Source organism: Dendropsophus ebraccatus, chromosome 5 (assembly GCF_027789765.1).
Source record: "Dendropsophus ebraccatus isolate aDenEbr1 chromosome 5, aDenEbr1.pat, whole genome shotgun sequence".
In the NCBI taxonomy this organism is placed as follows: domain Eukaryota; kingdom Metazoa; phylum Chordata; class Amphibia; order Anura; family Hylidae; genus Dendropsophus; species Dendropsophus ebraccatus.
In genome coordinates this window covers 15575879-15593338 of record NC_091458.1, presented here as the reverse complement: position 1 = coordinate 15593338, position 17460 = coordinate 15575879, and the positions used below count along the sequence as shown (strand labels likewise).

Sequence of the window (17460 nt, the reverse complement as noted above, 5' to 3'; positions counted from 1 at the left end):
AGATTCACCTTCATTTTTATCCAGTGCACAATGATGTGCAATAGGGTTGATGTTCCTGGAGTTGTCCAAAGACGGACTACAAACATGGTGGAGGATGTGAGGCATAAAACCTATCAGCCTGGAGGAAGAAAGGAAAGGGGGACATGATGGAAACCTTTATATATGTTACAGGAGGAAGAAGGGAAAAGAAGGACATGATGGAAACTGTTATAAATGTTACAGGAGGAAGAAGGGAAAGGGAGGGGGGCATGATGGAAACCTTTATATATGTTACAGGAGGGAAGAAGGGAAAGGAGGGACATGATGGAAACCTTTATATATGTTACAGGAGGAAGAAGGGAAAGGGAGGGGGGCATGATGGAAACCTTTATATATGTTACAGGAGGGAAGAAGGGAAAGGAGGACATGATGGAAACCTTTATATATGTTACAGGAGGAAGAAGGGAAAGAAGGACATGATGGAAACCTTTATATATGTTACAGGAGGAAGAAGGGAAAGGAGGACATGATGGAAACCTTTATATATGTTACAGGAGGAAGAAGGGAAAGGAGGACATGATGGAAACCTTTATATATGTTACAGGAGGGAACAAGGGAAAGGGTGGATATGATGGAAACCTTTATATATATATATATATATATATATATATATATATATATATATATATATATATATGTTACAGGAGGAAGAAGGGAAAGGAGGACATGATGGAAACCTTTATATATGTTACAGGAGGAAGAAGGGAAAGGAGGGACATGATGGAAACCTTTATATATGTTACAGGAGGAAGAAGGGAAAGGGGGGACATGATGGAAACCTTTATATATGTTACAGGGGGAAGAAGGGAAAGGGAGGACATGATGGAAACCTTTTATATATCTTACAGAAGGAAGAAGGGAAAGGGGGAACATGACAGAAACATCTATAGATGTTATTAGAACTACAGTTTTCTTTTTTTTCTTGCCCTCTTGTTATGTGTTAGTAGTCATGTGACTTTTTTCTTCTTCCCCCTTGTCAGGATCAGCGGGCCCCGATGGACATTTAATAGTCGTCGGCTGAACCGCTGGAGAGAGTATGGTAAAGCACCAGCCGCTCCAGTACTACGAGCCGCAGTTATGTTTGTCATGCCTGACGGGAATTTACGGCTGCCGATGGAAGCGGTATCAGCGGTCACATGACGACACCACCAAGGTAAGGCCCTGGTATACACACAACGTCCTGTATACACCCGGGAGCCGAGCACTCACCCCCTGACTTTTAACCAATGATAAAATTTACTACAACTTGACAGAAGACGACGACTAAAACTTCTATATTCTGGAGGTTTTATAGATTTTTTTGTTATTCTGGGGGTGGGGGGTGGGGGGGTCTGTAGCGACATATATCAGCGCAGCATATGGAAGCAGCCTGGTATTTGCTGCTCGTGCTGAGCCCGGCTGTTCTCTCCAGCTGCTCGCTCCAAGAATCTTGATTTTCGTTTTATTTCATTTTTTTTTTTTTTTTTTTATACTCTTCTGTTTCTTTGGATGAATTTATTGATTTTTCTTTGCTTGTGTCTTGAGCGTTGTGTTCTATGGGGAGCGCTCTGGCTTTTCTGTATTCTGCGCCATTGTCCGGCTATAAAGGCAGTGACCGTGAGGGAGCGTGTCAGGGGGGAAAGCTGGCCGTCCTTCTATAGGATCACCACAGCTGCCGTTTTTTGGTGACTCCATACCAGAGCTTAAGGAGTTGTTCACCCAAAAAAATGTTTTCTTTCAAATCAACTGGTTCCAGAGATTTGTAATTTACTTCTATTAAAAAATCTCCAGTCTTACAGTACTTATGAGCTGCTGTATGTCCTGCAGGAAGTGGTGTATTCTCTCCAGTCTGACACAGTGCTCTCTGCTGCCACCTCTGTCCATGTCAGGAACTGTCCAGAGCCGTAACAAATCCTCTCCTGTTCTGGACAGTTCCTGACATGGACAGAGGTGGCAGCAGAGAGCACTGTGTCAGACTGGAGAGAATACACCACCTCTTGCAGGACATGCAGCAGCTCATAAGTACTGGAGGATTGGAGATTTTTTTTAATAGAAGTAAATTACAAATTTCTGGCACTTTCTGGAACCAGTTGATTTGAAAGAAAAAATGGTGCTTTAATGCAGTGAGCTCTAAACTAAAACTCCCAGCATGCTATTAGGGGGTCCTGCTGCCATTGGGGGGGGGGAGACTTGGTGAGTGCAATGGTCAGGTAGGTAGTCAATATTACAGTAACATCCACATGATGCCAGCACACAAGGGGGAGATAAATCAAACATGGTGTAAAGTGACACTGGCTCAGTTGTCCCTAGCAACCAATCAGATTCCACCTTTTCATTTTCCAAAGAGTCTGTGAGGAATGAAAGGTGGAATCTGATTGGTTGTTAGGGGCAACTGAGCCAGTTTCACTTTACACCATGTTTGATAAATCTCCCACATGGTCTCCAGCAAAACATTACCCATCACACTGTCCCGACCATCTTGTCCCCTTCCCATAGTACATCCTGGTGCCATCTCTTGCCCATTTAAGTGACGCACAAGCACCCGGCCGTCTTCAGTGGACAGGGGGTCACATGACCTGTCTGCAGGGGCCATATACACATCCTGTATGATCTGACCCCTTGCTGTCATAGTCGGCAGGGAATTTTTCAGCAGTTTGCTTTACTGCAGCTCTTCTGTGGTCATTACCCCTGACGGCTGTTCCAGATGACTTATTCCTGTCAGTGAATGGCTCGGCCTCAGCTTCCATTTCTAATTAGACTCTTTCCTCCGGAGCGGGATGAGGTGACCTGTCAGCTGGTACCGTGTAACAGGGCAATGACTACAGAAGACGACAGATTGTGTCACCCTACAGATCAGCTCCTAAACGCCTCACAGTCACCTGAATCGGAGAAAAGATGTCACCGCGCTCTGATTCCTGTGTCCTTTATTAATGGCTCCACATATCATGGCCGCGCCGATTCAAGTGCTTCAGTGTGTAATTTATTATGTTAGGATATTATATACACATAGTATACACTCACCTTGGTGACTCTAACCTTATATTGTCTTATACTCCAGAGCTGCACTCACTATTCTGTTGGTGAAGTCACTGTGTACATACATTACATTACTTATCCTGTACTGATCTTAAGTTACATCCTGTATTATACTCCAGAGCTGCACTCACTATTCTGCTGGTGGGGTCACTGTGTACATACATTACATTACTTATCCTGTACTGATCTTGACTTACATCCTGTATTATACTCTAGAGCTGCACTCACTATTCTGCTGGTGGGGTCACTATGTACATTTATTACATTACTGATTCTGCGTTACATTGTTTGTTATACTCCAGAGCTGCACTCACTATTCTGCTGCTTCCATGCTGTATGTATTGTGTGCTGGGGATACAGTCTCCTTGGTGTAATGTTAGACCCTATACTGTAACTCTTGGTAACCTGAGCGCCTCCTGTGTGCTGGACTGGTTATGGCGAATGATTTCCCTCCGGGTAATGAATATTTGGCAGTCCTGCTGGTTCATCAGCTTTATGATACCTGATAGTGTTATACAGATGTGCCGTATTCGAGCTTCCTGGGAAACCCAGCAGCTATATATAGGCTCCGCATCCTCCGCAGTCACTGGGCGCCCTCGGCACGATGCACTGTACAATGCAATAAAGTGGTGATGAAGTATTGGAGATCTGGCTGTGGCTCCATTATACTCCCACTCCTTCACTGGCAGCGGAGTGCCCATTATCCTGGGCAGTCCCTGTATATAAACCAAGAGATAATCATTTGTGCCTAATAACAAACTCCGCTCTGCTACATCTTTAATGTTTATACAGTCTAGAATGCTCGCGTTAAGTCCAGGTAAAAAGTAGGATTACGCTACTGGCTGTAGGGCATGAGCACAGCTGCACATCACAGAGCATGCCCACTACACTCTCAGCATTTCTGCCAGTGCAGACACAACGCCCTCTGACCCCTGTTCCTTCTTTTTCCTGCAGTACAGTATTAGGCCTCACTCTCTCGTCTCATCATGTTAGGTTTTATATTAGCTGACAGCTTAAGGGCTTCTTGTCTGGGAAGCTGAGCAGTAAGCACTCCCACACTTGTTCTTCGTGGCAAGCACAAAACCTCCTTGAGTTTGGCTCTTGCGGCACACATAATCCCCCTCTATGTGCCGGCTCTGTGCTCACAATCCCTTTGGATGACAGTGAATGGAGGCACTCGCAGGCAATCTGCTTTCCTGATTCAGCATCTTAACCTTCCTGAGGAGCCTAATACCCGGCGTGTAGCGGCAGCCGCAGCTGTGATCCCGTACACGGCCACGCTCTTCATCAGGATTCTCTGCGGCTACAGGGAGAGTCCTGCAGAAAATGGGGATTAGTTTCTTCCCAATCGCTGCCATATTAGTGAAGTGTGGGGCATATTAAAAAAAAAACTATGGTGACCCCATAGCAGTACCGCGGTGACCTCATAGCAGTACCGCGGTGACCCCATAGCAGTACCATGATGACCCCATAGCAGTACTGCATGGACCCCAGTGACATCACTGTGATTATGTACAATCCCTTTCCAGTGACGACAGTGTGTTCATTACATGATGTCACAGAACAGGTATTATATGTACGATAACATTACAGAACAGGATATAGAAATAGTGATGTCACAGTACAGGGATAATACACACAGTGATGTCACAGTACAGGGATAATACACACAGTGATGTCACAGTCCAGGGATAATACACAGTGATGTCACAGTACAGGGATAATACACACAGTGATGTCACAGTACAGGGATAATACACACAGTGATGTCACAGTACAGGGATAATACACACAGTGATGTCACAGTACAGGGATAATACACAGTGATGTCACAGTACAGGGATAATACACAGTGATGTCACAGTACAGGGATAATACACACAGTGATGTCACAGTACAGGGATACTACACACAGTGATGTCACAGTACGTTGGGGATAATACACAGTGATGTCACAGTACAGGGGTAATACACACAGTGATGTCACAGTACAGGGATACTACACACAGTGATGTCACAGTACGTTGGGGATAATACACACAGTGATGTCACAGTACAGGGATAATACACAGTGATGTCACAGTACAGGGGTAATACACACAGTGATGTCACAGTACGGGGGTAATACACACAGTGATGTCACAGTACGGGGGGATAATACACACAGTGATGTCACAGTACAGGGGTAATACACACTATGGGGGGGGATTTACGAAGGGTACGCCACAGGCGTACACCAGGGAGAAGGTGTAGATTCGTCCCTTCTCCCTGGCGTATGCCTCCCGTACGCCCTGCTATCCTGATGGGCTGGCCTCCTCCCGCGCCTCATTTATCATGATTTACGCCTGCTCGCAGGCCCAAATCATGATGCAAATCTACACCTGCTGGAAGCAGGTGTCGATTTGGTACGCCGGGTGCAGATTCGGGCACCCGGCCGGCCGGATTCACTAAGAGGCGTAGGCAGGGTGGTGGCGGGGGTCTTGGATTAGGGGAATGCCTTATTTTCGGGGAAATAGAGTATTAGGTTGATCTAAAATGCACAAAACTTTGCCTCCTCTGTAGTCTGGGTCTCCTATAATACTTGGTGTGACTCTGCAGAGCGGGGTCTCCTATGATACTTGGTGTGACTCTGCACTCTGGGGTCTCCTATAATACTTGGTGTGACTCTGCACACCGGTGGTCTCCTATGATACTTGGTGTGACTCTGCACTCTGGGGTCTCCTATAATACTTGGTGTGACTCTGCAGAGAGGGGTCTCCTATGATACTTGGTATGACTCTGCACACAGGGGTCTCCTATGATACTTGGTATGACTCTGCACACAGGGGTCTCCTATGATACTTGGTGTGACTCTGCACACCGGTGGTCTCCTATGATACTTGGTATGACTCTGCACACAGGGGTCTCCTATGATACTTGGTGTGACTCTGCACACCGGTGGTCTCCTATAATACTTGGTGTGACTCTGCACACAGGGGTCTCCTATGATACTTGGTGTGACTCTGCACATCGGTGGTCTCCTATGATACTTGGTGTGACTCTGCACACAGGGGTCTCCTATGATACTTGGTATGACTCTGCACGCTGGTGGTCTCCTATGATACTTGGTATGACTCTGCACACCGGTGGTCTCCTATGATACTTGGTATGACTCTGCACACAGGGGTCTCCTATGATACTTGGTGTGACTCTGCACATCGGTGGTCTCCTATGATACTTGGTGTGACTCTGCACTCTGGGGTCTCCTATAATACTTGGTGTGACTCTGCACGCTGGTGGTCTCCTATAATACTTGGTAGGACTCTGCAGAGCGGGGTCTCCGATAATACTTGGTGTGACTCTGCACGCTGGTGGTCTCCTATAATACTTGGTGTGACTGCACGCTGGTGGTCTTCTATGATACTTGGTGTGACTCTGCACATCGGTGGTCTCCTATGATACTTGGTGTGACTCTGCACTCTGGGGTCTCCTATAATACTTGGTGTGACTCTGCACGCTGGTGGTCTCCTATGATACTTTGTATGACTCTGCACATCGGTGGTCTCCTATGATACTTGGTGTGACTCTGCACGCTGGTGGTCTCCTATGATACTTGGTGTGACTCTGCACGCTGGTGGTCTCCTATGATACTTGGTGTGACTCTGCAGAGTGGAGCTTGGTCTAAGTGTTTAGAGAGTCCACAGGGTGATGCGGCATCAGGTGATAAATCACAATGATTGGTGTCGGGGGTTAATTGACAGTCTATGAGGCATGTCACTGCACACAGGTTATTATATGGTTATTAGACGGCCTCGGAGGAGATATCCAGCGTTCTGCCCCGGTTACTATGGAGCACGTTCTGCAGTCTTATAAATCATACAGAAGTGAATAATAAGGATATGGTGCCAACCCACACATTGTGCCTGTGAGAGCTCCGCCGTGTGAGGAGAGCAGGTGCAGGGGGTCTCATAGTCACACTCTGTGTAATGTTTTAATAAAGGGGTTGTACGAGGTCTCCCAAGGCTTACATGCTCCCTGGTAGTCACAGTAGAGCTTTCTGAGTAGGTAACACTGTGCCACCTTTCCCCTACAGCATCCAGAGAATGGTGTCCCTTCTGTCCTCTGGAGCCCGGTCTTACATCTCCCTAATGGTTTTGACCCCCAGTAGTAACAGCAGAGCTTAGTTAAAACTGTGCCCCTTGTTCACTCTTGTATTGAAAAAATGAAGCCCCTCCCTTTAGTGGTAAGTCTCCCCAGTAGTCACATCATAGGACCCTTAGTAGTTAATACTGTGCCCACTTCCCCTATGGAACCAAAAAACGAAAAATTGTCTATTGGGCTGTCCTATGGAGCTAGGTCTAATGTGTGACTTTTTTTGCCGCCTAGTAGTTAGTTCTGCGCCCCCAAGTATTTAGTACTGTGCCCTCCTAGTGGTGTATACTGCATCCCCCTAGTAGTGTATATTGTCCCCCCCTAGTTGGTAATACTAAGTTAGTACTGTGCCCATCCTGGTAGTTAGTACTGTGCCCCCCCCTTCTAGTTAGTACTGTGCCCATCCTGGTAGTTAGTACTGTGCCCCCCCTTCTAGTTAGTACTGTGCCGCCCATCCTGGTAGTTAGTACTGTGCCCCCCCCTTCTAGTTAGTACTGTGCCCACCCTCCCTAGTAGTTAGTACTGTGCCCCACCCCCCTGGTAGTTAGTACTGTGCCCATCCTGGTAGTTAGTACTGTGCCCATCCTGGTAGTTAGTACTGTGCCCATCCTGGTAGTTAGTGCTGAGCCCCCCGGTGTTAGTTAGTACTGTGCCTCCCCGGTAGTTAGTACTGTAGTAGTCCGAGGATCCCCCCCCCCCACCTTCGAGTCATCAGTAGGTCCAATGTCCACCACCTTCTGACAATTGTATCCAGAAGTCACAGCAAGGCCTATCTGCCCCCTCGTACATGCCTATCTGCCCCCACATACCCGCCTATCTGCCCCCATGTACATGCCTGTGTTCTGCTCTGGTGATCCACCCTTGGCTTCCTTCTGATTGGTTGTACCCATACTGTGTAAGGGTCGGGGGAAGGGAATAATATGGTCAATGCCTAAGTTCAAGTTGATTTTCAGTGCCTAACTACATATAGGAGGCAGGACTTTATGTGCCCGAGTGATAGAACATGTAACGTGGCGTCATCTGTCAGAGGTTAAAGGGGTGTATGAGATTAGAGAAGCACAGCCGCTTCCCTCCATAACAGTGCCCCCCCTGTCTGTGGGCTACGGCTGGCATTACGGTTGCAGTACCTAACACGTCTTATGAGTGGTGCTGTTTCTGAAAGAAAGCAACCCTGTTTTTTTTTTGTTTCCTAATCTCCTAAACCTCTTTAAAGTGAATGGTAACATTCCTTGTCGTTTTGATAATGTTACTTTAGAAGCGCAAGTGTTCACCTTTATAGACCCGCCGTCCTTTAAATGTCAAGCCGCAGCGCTGATTACCCACTGATTGTGTGCGCCTGTTATTTACAGCGCCAGAGCTCATCACTTCACTGCAGATTAGATGGCTCAGCACAATTGGTTTCTCATATACTTGCCAAGTGATCCTTCACAGACCGTGTGCTACTTGCATCTGCAAAAGGCGGCCATGTACCAGTAATAAACATTGATTGGAGCAAAGGTCGGATCTGACGGCAAGTGTTTTTGTGGGACATGTGCCAGAGCCAGACAAGAAGCCGTCCGCAGAAAATCACACCGGATACTGTCTGCCTCACCTTTTAAAGATTCAGCCTGGAAAACATTGATTTCAGTGGCAAAGTAGTCACCCTGCTGGCATCTATAATGGAGGCACTATGGTTACTACAGTAGGGACTACTGTATATATTGATGTATGGCAACTGAGTGTTTATGCCCTACAGCGTTTACTCTGTACAAGAATATAACTACTATAATACTGCCCCTATATACAGGAATATAACTACTATAATACTGCCCCCTATATACAGGCATATAACTACTATAATACTGCTCCTATATACAGGAATATAACTACTATAATACTGCTCCTATATACAAGAATATAACTACTATAATACTGCTCCTATATACAGGAATATAACTACTATAATACTGCTCCTATATACAAGAATATAACTACTATAATACTGCCCTTATATACAAGAATATAACTACTATAATACTGCTCCTATATACAAGAATATAACTACTATAATTCTGCTCCTATATACAGGAATATAACTACTATAATAATGCTACTATATACAAGAATATAACTACTATAATTCTGCTCCTATATACAAGAATATAACTACTATAATACTGCCCCCTATATACAAGAATATAACTACTATAATACTGCCCCCTATATACAAGAATATAACTACTATAATACTGCCCCCTATATACAGGAATATAACTACTACAATACTGCCCCCTATATACAGGAATATAACTACTATAATACTGCTCCTATATACAGGAATATAACTACTATAATACTGTTCCTATATACAAGAATATAACTACTATAATACTGCTCCTATATACAGGAATATAACTACTGTAATACTGCTCCCTATATACAAGAATATAACTACTATAATATTGCCCCCTATATACAAGAATATAACTACTATAATACTGCTCCTATATACAGGAATATAACTGCTAATGGTAATCTCTTTATATGAGCCTCTGTTATCAGTATATAATTGTATCCTGGCAGTTGTGGTTCCTTGTTGGATTGCTTTGGTCTCAGACTTGGCGGTATTATAGATGAGTGTGTGGCGGCTTCCTGAGGTTTATACATCAGGGCTGAGATTTCATCAGGTTGTGGAGTCATTTATCAGAAGATAACGTCAAATCCTCTTAAGATTCCTTTCTGCGGTGAGGGGAAGTAATGGAGCTTCTATTGCCTCTGCCGCTCTCAAGGTAAATAGGGATTTCAAATCCGCCCGGCGCCATCTGTCAATATCCGTCTCATCCGGGCAGCGATAAATCTACAAATAATTGTGCGCTGTGAGCCGCTGGTCTGCAGATATGTGTGAGATATACAGAGATGTCCAGGAAACTGGACCTGGTGCTACTTTATAACTGATAAAGGGTTAAGCGTCGTCCATTTGAAGGGTTTTGATTGCAGGGTCTGACTACGCAAGGTTTGTTTGTAGTCTGTAACCATGGAGATGAAAATTATTTAAATTGGACATAAGTTATGAGCTCTACAATTCACTGAGCACAAGTAGAGACTGAGGAATGGTGAGGGTAGGTGATATCCCCCCATTGTGTGGTCATGGGCACCGTAGTGGACGCCTTTCTGGTGACAAATCCAAATTCGTGCTGAAGACTAATGATGAGATTTGTTATGGGCATATAATACAGTATTGGTCGTCCAGCCTGGTGTTATGGAGGTCAGCACGTTGTACCGCCACAGCCGCTGAACACGTGTAGTGGAAGTACATGGCGGGTGGTCGCATCTTCCTGGCGTTCCTTTGCTGCGTTGGCCTTTCTCAAACACTTTGATCACAGTGAGAAATATGAGGCCCCGAGCACAATAATAATCAGAGGATTTCCTGAGTCCAGTCCAAAGAACGAGGCAGAGGACACAGGAAGGAGGAGACGTCTGGGGTGTGTATACTAATGTGTATACCGAGGGTCCTCAGAGGGCATTATTTCATCATTACTTCATTTAGTGTGTTTAGGGCAGTATTATAGTAGTTATATTCCTGTATATAGGAGCAGTATTATAGTAGTTATATCCCTGTATATAGGGGGCAGTATTATAGTAGTTATATTCTTGTATATAGGAGCAGTATTATAGTAGTTATATTCCTGTATATAGGAGCAGTATTATAGTAGTTATATCCCTGTATATAGGGGCAGTGTTATAGTAGTTATATTCTTGTATATAGGAGCAGTATTATAGTAGTTATATCCCTGTATATAGGAGCAGTATTATAGTAGTTATATCCCTGTATATAGGAGCGGTATTATAGTAGTTATATTCTTGTATATAGGAGCAGTATTATAGTAGTTATATCCCTGTATATAGGAGCAGTATTATAGTAGTTATATCCCTGTATATAGGAGCAGTATTATAGTAGTTATATTCCTGTATATAGGGAGCAGTAATATAGTAGTTATATTCCTGTATATAGGAGCAGTATTATAATAGTTATATTCTTGTATATAGGAACAGTGTTATAGTAGTTATATTCCTGTATATAGGGGGCAGTATTATAGTAGTTCCTGTATATAGAAGCAGTATTATAGTAGTTATATTCCTGTATATAGGAGCAGTATTATAGTAGTTATGGTTCAGGGAAGAAAAAGAGTGCTGCACCTCACACCTGTGGCTGATACTTGTACCTCTCGGCTGCATAAAAAACATCAGAATTCTGTATGTGAATTGATCAAGCCATACTGCCCCATGTACCTCGTGCAGGTATCTGATACACATGGGTCCCTACACTAAGTCCACACTGTGCCGGTCAGTGACCACCACCCCCGCAGGCGTGCACAGTCAGGGAAGGGAGGCCATGGAACGGCCCTATAGGGGCAGTATTATAGTAGCTATATTCTTGTATATAGGAGCAGTATTATAGTAGTTATATTCTTGTGTATAGGAGCATTATTATAGTAGTTATCACATGCAGGGGGAAGGTACAGCTGACCCGCACCGCCAGTCAATAATCCAGTGTCTATGGACCCACGGGTATGAGAATGCAGGATACACCGCGGTATAATCAGCTGAACACCGGGGGTGCAAGACGATGTCGACCAGGTGGTCAACAAAGGGGGCATGTCCCCAAAACGGCCGTCCCAGTGCGCGTCCTTACCTCTCCCTCCCTGCTATCCGCGGCAAATGGAATAAAGTAAGCTGATAGAAGATACCGGGTGAGTGCTGTCTTTGTCTACCCATTACACATTATAGCAGTTATATTCTTGTATATAGGAGGCAGTATTATAGTAGTTATATTCCTGTATATAGGAGCAGTATTATAGTAGTTATATCCTTGTATATAGGAGCAGTATTATAGTAGTTATATTCTTGTATATAGGAGCAGTATTATAGTAGTTATATTCCTGTATATAGGAGCAGTATTATAGGAGTTATATTCTTGTATATAGGAGCAGTATTATAGTAGTTATATTCCTGTATATAGGAGCAGTATTATAGTAGTTATATTCTTGTATATAGGAGCAGTATTATAGTAGTTATATTCTTGTATATAGGAGCAGTATTATAGTAGTTATATTCTTGTATATAGGAGCAGTATTATAGTAGTTATATTCTTGTATATAGGAGCAGTATTATAGTAGTTATGGCAAGAATGGAGAAAAAAAGATACTGGGGCACTCGCCGATCTTCCAAGCTAAAAGTCCTTTAATGCATAAGACTCCAATCCATTAGGTGAGGGAGGGTAGTTGGACTTGCGGACACATACACCGCCGGAACGACGTTTCACGCCCACTCAGCGCTTCTTCCTGCCGGGAAGTCAGCCGGGAAGAACAGTGAGTGCCCCAGTATCTTTTTTTCCTCCATTTTTGCCATACATGTTTTTTTTCTGTTCTGGGATCACCCCTAGTACAAGATTCCTGGCAGGGGAACAGTGGCTACACACGTGTCAGAGGCAGCTTACTTACATTGTACTCTTTACACTCTCACTTTCCACGTCTGTTGAAAACAAACTGAAGTTTACTTACATTCGTACGATCGGTGGTGGTCCGAGCAGTTGCACCTATCATTATCTGCTTTTTACCCCCTATCTTGGGGATAGGTAAACTATTTTTATTCTTTGGTTAATTTTTATTAAAGTATTGTATTGCCCCTCAAAAGTTATACAAATTACCAATATACACTTATTACAGGGGAATGCACATAAACTGCTTTTTTCCCTGCACTTACTACTGCATCAAGGCTTCACTTCCTGGATAACATGGTGATGTCACTTCCTGGATAACATGGTGATGTCACTTACTAGATAATGTCACGACCCGAGCTGTGCAGCTGTGGCTGCTGGAGAGGATGATGGCAGGGGGATGCTCTGTGTCCCTCCAGTGCCCTGTGTCTCTTTGTCCCCCTGCCATCATCCTCTCCAGCAGCCACTGCCCGCAAAGCTCTGGGAGTCGGGTGTGACATCACCATGTAATGCAGGAAGTGACATCACCATGTAATGCAGGAATTGACATCACCATGTAATGCAGGAAGTGACATCACCATGTAATGCAGGAAGTGACATCACCATGTAATGCAGGAAGTGACATCACCATGTAATCCAGGAAGCGACATCACAATGTAATGCAGGAAGTGACATCACCATGTAATGCAGGAAGTGACATCACCATGTAATGCAGGAAGTGACATCACCATGTAATGCAGGAAGTGACATCACCATGTAATGCAGGAAGTGACATCACCATGTAATCCAGGAAGTGACATCACCATGTAATCCAGGAAGTGAAGCCTTGATGCAGTAGTAAGTGCAGGGAAAAAAGCTCTTTATAAGCATTTCCCATAATAAGTGTATATTGGTGGTTTGCATAACTTTTGGGGGGCAATACAATAATTTAATAAAAATTTTTGCTGGATTTCTCCTTTTAATAGAAGCTCATGTGTCCTATTATCTGTATCTGTCGTAGTTTACATTGAATGGTAAGTTCTGCTTCCATAGAACCCAACCTATTACAGACTGCTGTGATCTTGGCTGTATGTTCACACTGATGTAATCCTGTATTATACATGTACTGTGCGGTATTCTTTCTGCTCGCCACTTTATGACATGCCGCGGTCTGCTGCACTATTCCATTCTGTCAGCCTCAATGTCTTCCCCTGAACAATGGCTTCATTTCCATCCAGTGCCGTAGAGTGCTTCACAATATTAAATAAATTCTATTTTCACCCGTCCTGACAATAGAGTCAGCGTGACAGCGCGGGGAGCGGAGTAAATACCGCCGTGTGCAGGATATATATAGGCTCATGAATATGGATGGCTCCGCTCCTCCTGTCCCTCCGCACTGATTCTGTTTCCTCGGCCAACAAGAGATTTTCCATTAGGGAAATTCTGAGTCACGTAATTGGTCGGGATACAACAGATTAACACATAATGACACGGGGGGACATGACAGCTCTGAGCACCGGGGGAAGGGGCCATGTGCTGCTGTGGATTAGGAGAAGTACAGTCGCCCCACATGTCACCGGTTATAAGACTTCTCCACTCCTTCTCTTTCCTTCATACGTTTCCTCCTTTCTCCTCTTCTCTCCTTCCACCTCCCTCCTTTTTTTCTTCTCTCCTTCTCTATCTTCCCTTCTTTCTTCATTGTTTCTTCACTCACTTTTAACTTTCTTTTTTCCTCTTCCTTCATTTCTTCCAGCCATCAATCCATCTTTTTTACTATTCTCCTTTCCTGTTTTCCTCTCTTCTTACCTTCTTCTCCTTGCACCTTTCATTCCTTTCTTATTCAATCATATTCTTCTATTTCTTTGTTTCTTTTTTCTCTTTGCCTCCTTCCTTCCTTCCTTCCTTCCTTCCTTCCTTCCTTCCTTCCTTCTTTCTTTTCTTCCTCCGTCCTTCCTTCCTCCGTCCTTCCTTCCTTACATCCTTCCTTCCTTACATCCTTCCTTCCTTACGTCCTTCCTTCCTTACGTCCTTCCTTCCTTACGTCCTTCCTTCCTTCCTTCCTTCCTTCCTTCCTTCCTTCCTTCCTTCCTCCTTCCTTCCTTCCTTACGTCCTTCCTTCCTTACGTCCTTACGTCCTTCCTTCCTTCCTTCCATCCTTCCTCCTTCCTTCCGTCCTTCCTTCCTTCCCTCCCTCCCTCCCTTCCCCCCAGAAGCTTACAATCCTATCTGTACCAGGAGCCATGGATCACCTATTGTGCATTGTGTCCTGACTCTCCCCCACTGACAGCTATCAGAAGGATCAGGTGTATTAGATTTTATTATGCCCGATCCTTGGCTCTGTTTTATAGGTAGGGGCTTATTCCGCGGTGTGCATTGGTATCAGGGGGTCTGAAGGAATAGATGACTACCATTGTCTAATGCAGGGATGGGGACCCTTCGGCCCTCCAGCTGTTGCAAAACTACAATTCCCATCATGCCTGGACAGCCGATCTTTGATCTATAGGTGTATATCCCCTTCATTCCTTCAGTTGAAGGTTTAGTCACAGGGAAGGGAGCTGATAAAATATTGAGGATTTTGGAGCAGTTATGGGTGTCCGGTGAGTCTGCGTCCATCAGGTTTTGTATGGGGTCCTCCCCCTCCCCCCCCCTCCCTGTACTTGCTCTGTGTAAACACCAGCGGCACAGTCTGATCTCAGCCCAGTAATAATTTATTGGTTTTCCATGTAACTTTCGTCACCAGATACTCGCACAGCTAAAGATAAAGAGAAGCGATTAGCATTTCATTAGGGCGGCCATTTCTGTTGTGTTATCTTGTTGAGGAATTACATTTTGGATCCTTTAGGGACTTGAATAGTTTCATAGGAAGTAAGGCTATACAAAGCAGTTCTCTTACCACCTTAAAGTGTACCTGTCATGGCGGCCTGCTGCCGGATTGGTGGAGATTTCGGGTCTCCATGAAAATGAACCTGCAATGAGACCCCTGTAGATCAGAATGGGGGTCATGCGCTTTATGGTCTCATTCCTTGTTCATATCCATGGAGACACGGACTTCTGGAGTAAGAGGATAGTTCTCCACTAATCCGTCAACGGCGCATCATGATAGGTACACTTTAAAAGAGAAGTTCGGCGAAAACTTGTATTAAAGTATTGTATTGCCCCCCCAAAAGTTATACAACTCACCAATATACACTTATTATGGGAAATGCACATCCCGGATCACTTCCTGGATAACATGGTGATGTCACTTCCTGGATAACATGGTGATGTCACAAACCGACTCCCAGTGCTGTGCGGGCTGTGGCTGCTGGAGAGGATGATGGCCGGGGGATGCTTAGTGTCCCTCCAGTGCTCTTGTGTCCCTCAGTGTCCCCCTGCCATCATTCTCTCCAGCAGCCACAGCCCGCACAGCTCTGGGAGTCGGGTCGTGACATCACCACTTTATCCAGGAAGTGACATCACTATGTTTATCCAGGAAGTGACATCACTATGTTTATCCAGGAAGTGACATCACTATGTTTATCCAGGAAGTGACATCACCATGTTTATCCAGGAAGTGACATCACCATGTTTATCCAGGAAGTGACATCACCATGTTTATCCGGGAAGTGACATCACCATGTTTATCCGGGAAGTGACATCACCATGTTTATCCGGGAAGTGACATCACCATGTTATCCGGGAAGTGACATCACCATGTTATCCGGGAAGTGACATCACCATGTTATCCGGGAAGTGACATCACCATGTTATCCGGGAAGTGACATCACCATGTTATCCGGGAAGTGACATCACCATGTTATCCGGGAAGTGACATCACCATGTTATCCGGGAAGTGACATCACCATGTTATCCGGGAAGTGAAGCCTTGGTACAGTAGTAAGTGCAGGGAAAAAAAGCACTTTATAAGTGTATATTGGAGATTTGTATAACTTTTGGGGGCAATATAATACTTTAATAACAATTTTCGCTGGATTTCTTTAACAGAATGTGGAAATAGCCAGCTTCTCATCTACCTTTTTGAATTCCAAAAGAATGTGGAAGTAGTTAACTTCTCCTCTTGCTACAGTTCCAATATAATTTAGACACAAAGTAATAGTTAGCTAGTTCCACGTTCTGTTGATACTGGAGTTAAAGATGTTACTTACCTTACTAAAACTTGAGTTAGAAAAGAAGTTAGCTACTTTCTGATCTGTGGAAACTGGAGTTAAAGAAGTTTGCTTCTTCCACATTTCTTTGACACTGGGGTTAGAGAAGAAGTTAGCTACTTCCTATTCTATTAAAATTATAGTTAGAGGAGAATTTAGCTACTGCTAAAGTTAGAGAACAAGTTAGCTACTGTAACTTTATTAAATCCCAGAGTTAAAGATATTTTATAAAGATATAATAGGCTGAAGTCATTTGATCATTGACACCAAGCAGCTTTCTCTGTATGGATGTGGCTCCAGGATGAGCTGAGAAAAGCAACTGCTGGGAGGGCCCAAAAAGAAAAGCCTTATAGGAATTAAAGGGGTTATCCAGTACTACAAAAACATGGCCACTTTCTTCCAGAGACAGCCTCGCTCTTGTCTCCAGCTTGAGTGGGTTTTGCTGCTCAGTTCCATTGAAGTGAATGGAGCTTAATTGCAAACAGCACCTGAACTGGAGACAAGAGTTGTGTTGTCTCTGAAGGAAAAAGGCCATGTTTTTGTAGCACTGGATAACCCCTTTAATATGGTTGACTATGGTGGCAGCTACCTCCTGGAGTAATCTGGAGCGCCATCTGCTGGCCTGCACAGTGATGTATTAGATTATGGAGTACAGCTTCTTATGGAAGTATACCG

General features: G+C 44.3%; 1 protein-coding gene across 1 annotated transcript in view; it reads left to right on the top strand.

The window, feature by feature from the left end:
- Window positions 1-17460, top strand: part of GDPD5 (glycerophosphodiester phosphodiesterase domain containing 5) — a 108216-nt gene that overhangs the window by 30171 nt on the left and 60585 nt on the right. Inside the window, exon 2 of the mRNA XM_069969567.1 lies at window positions 1020-1192. Coding sequence (XP_069825668.1) covers window positions 1076-1192 — 117 coding nt within the window. The 5' untranslated portion in view covers window positions 1020-1075. The remainder of the gene's footprint in view (window positions 1-1019; window positions 1193-17460) is intronic.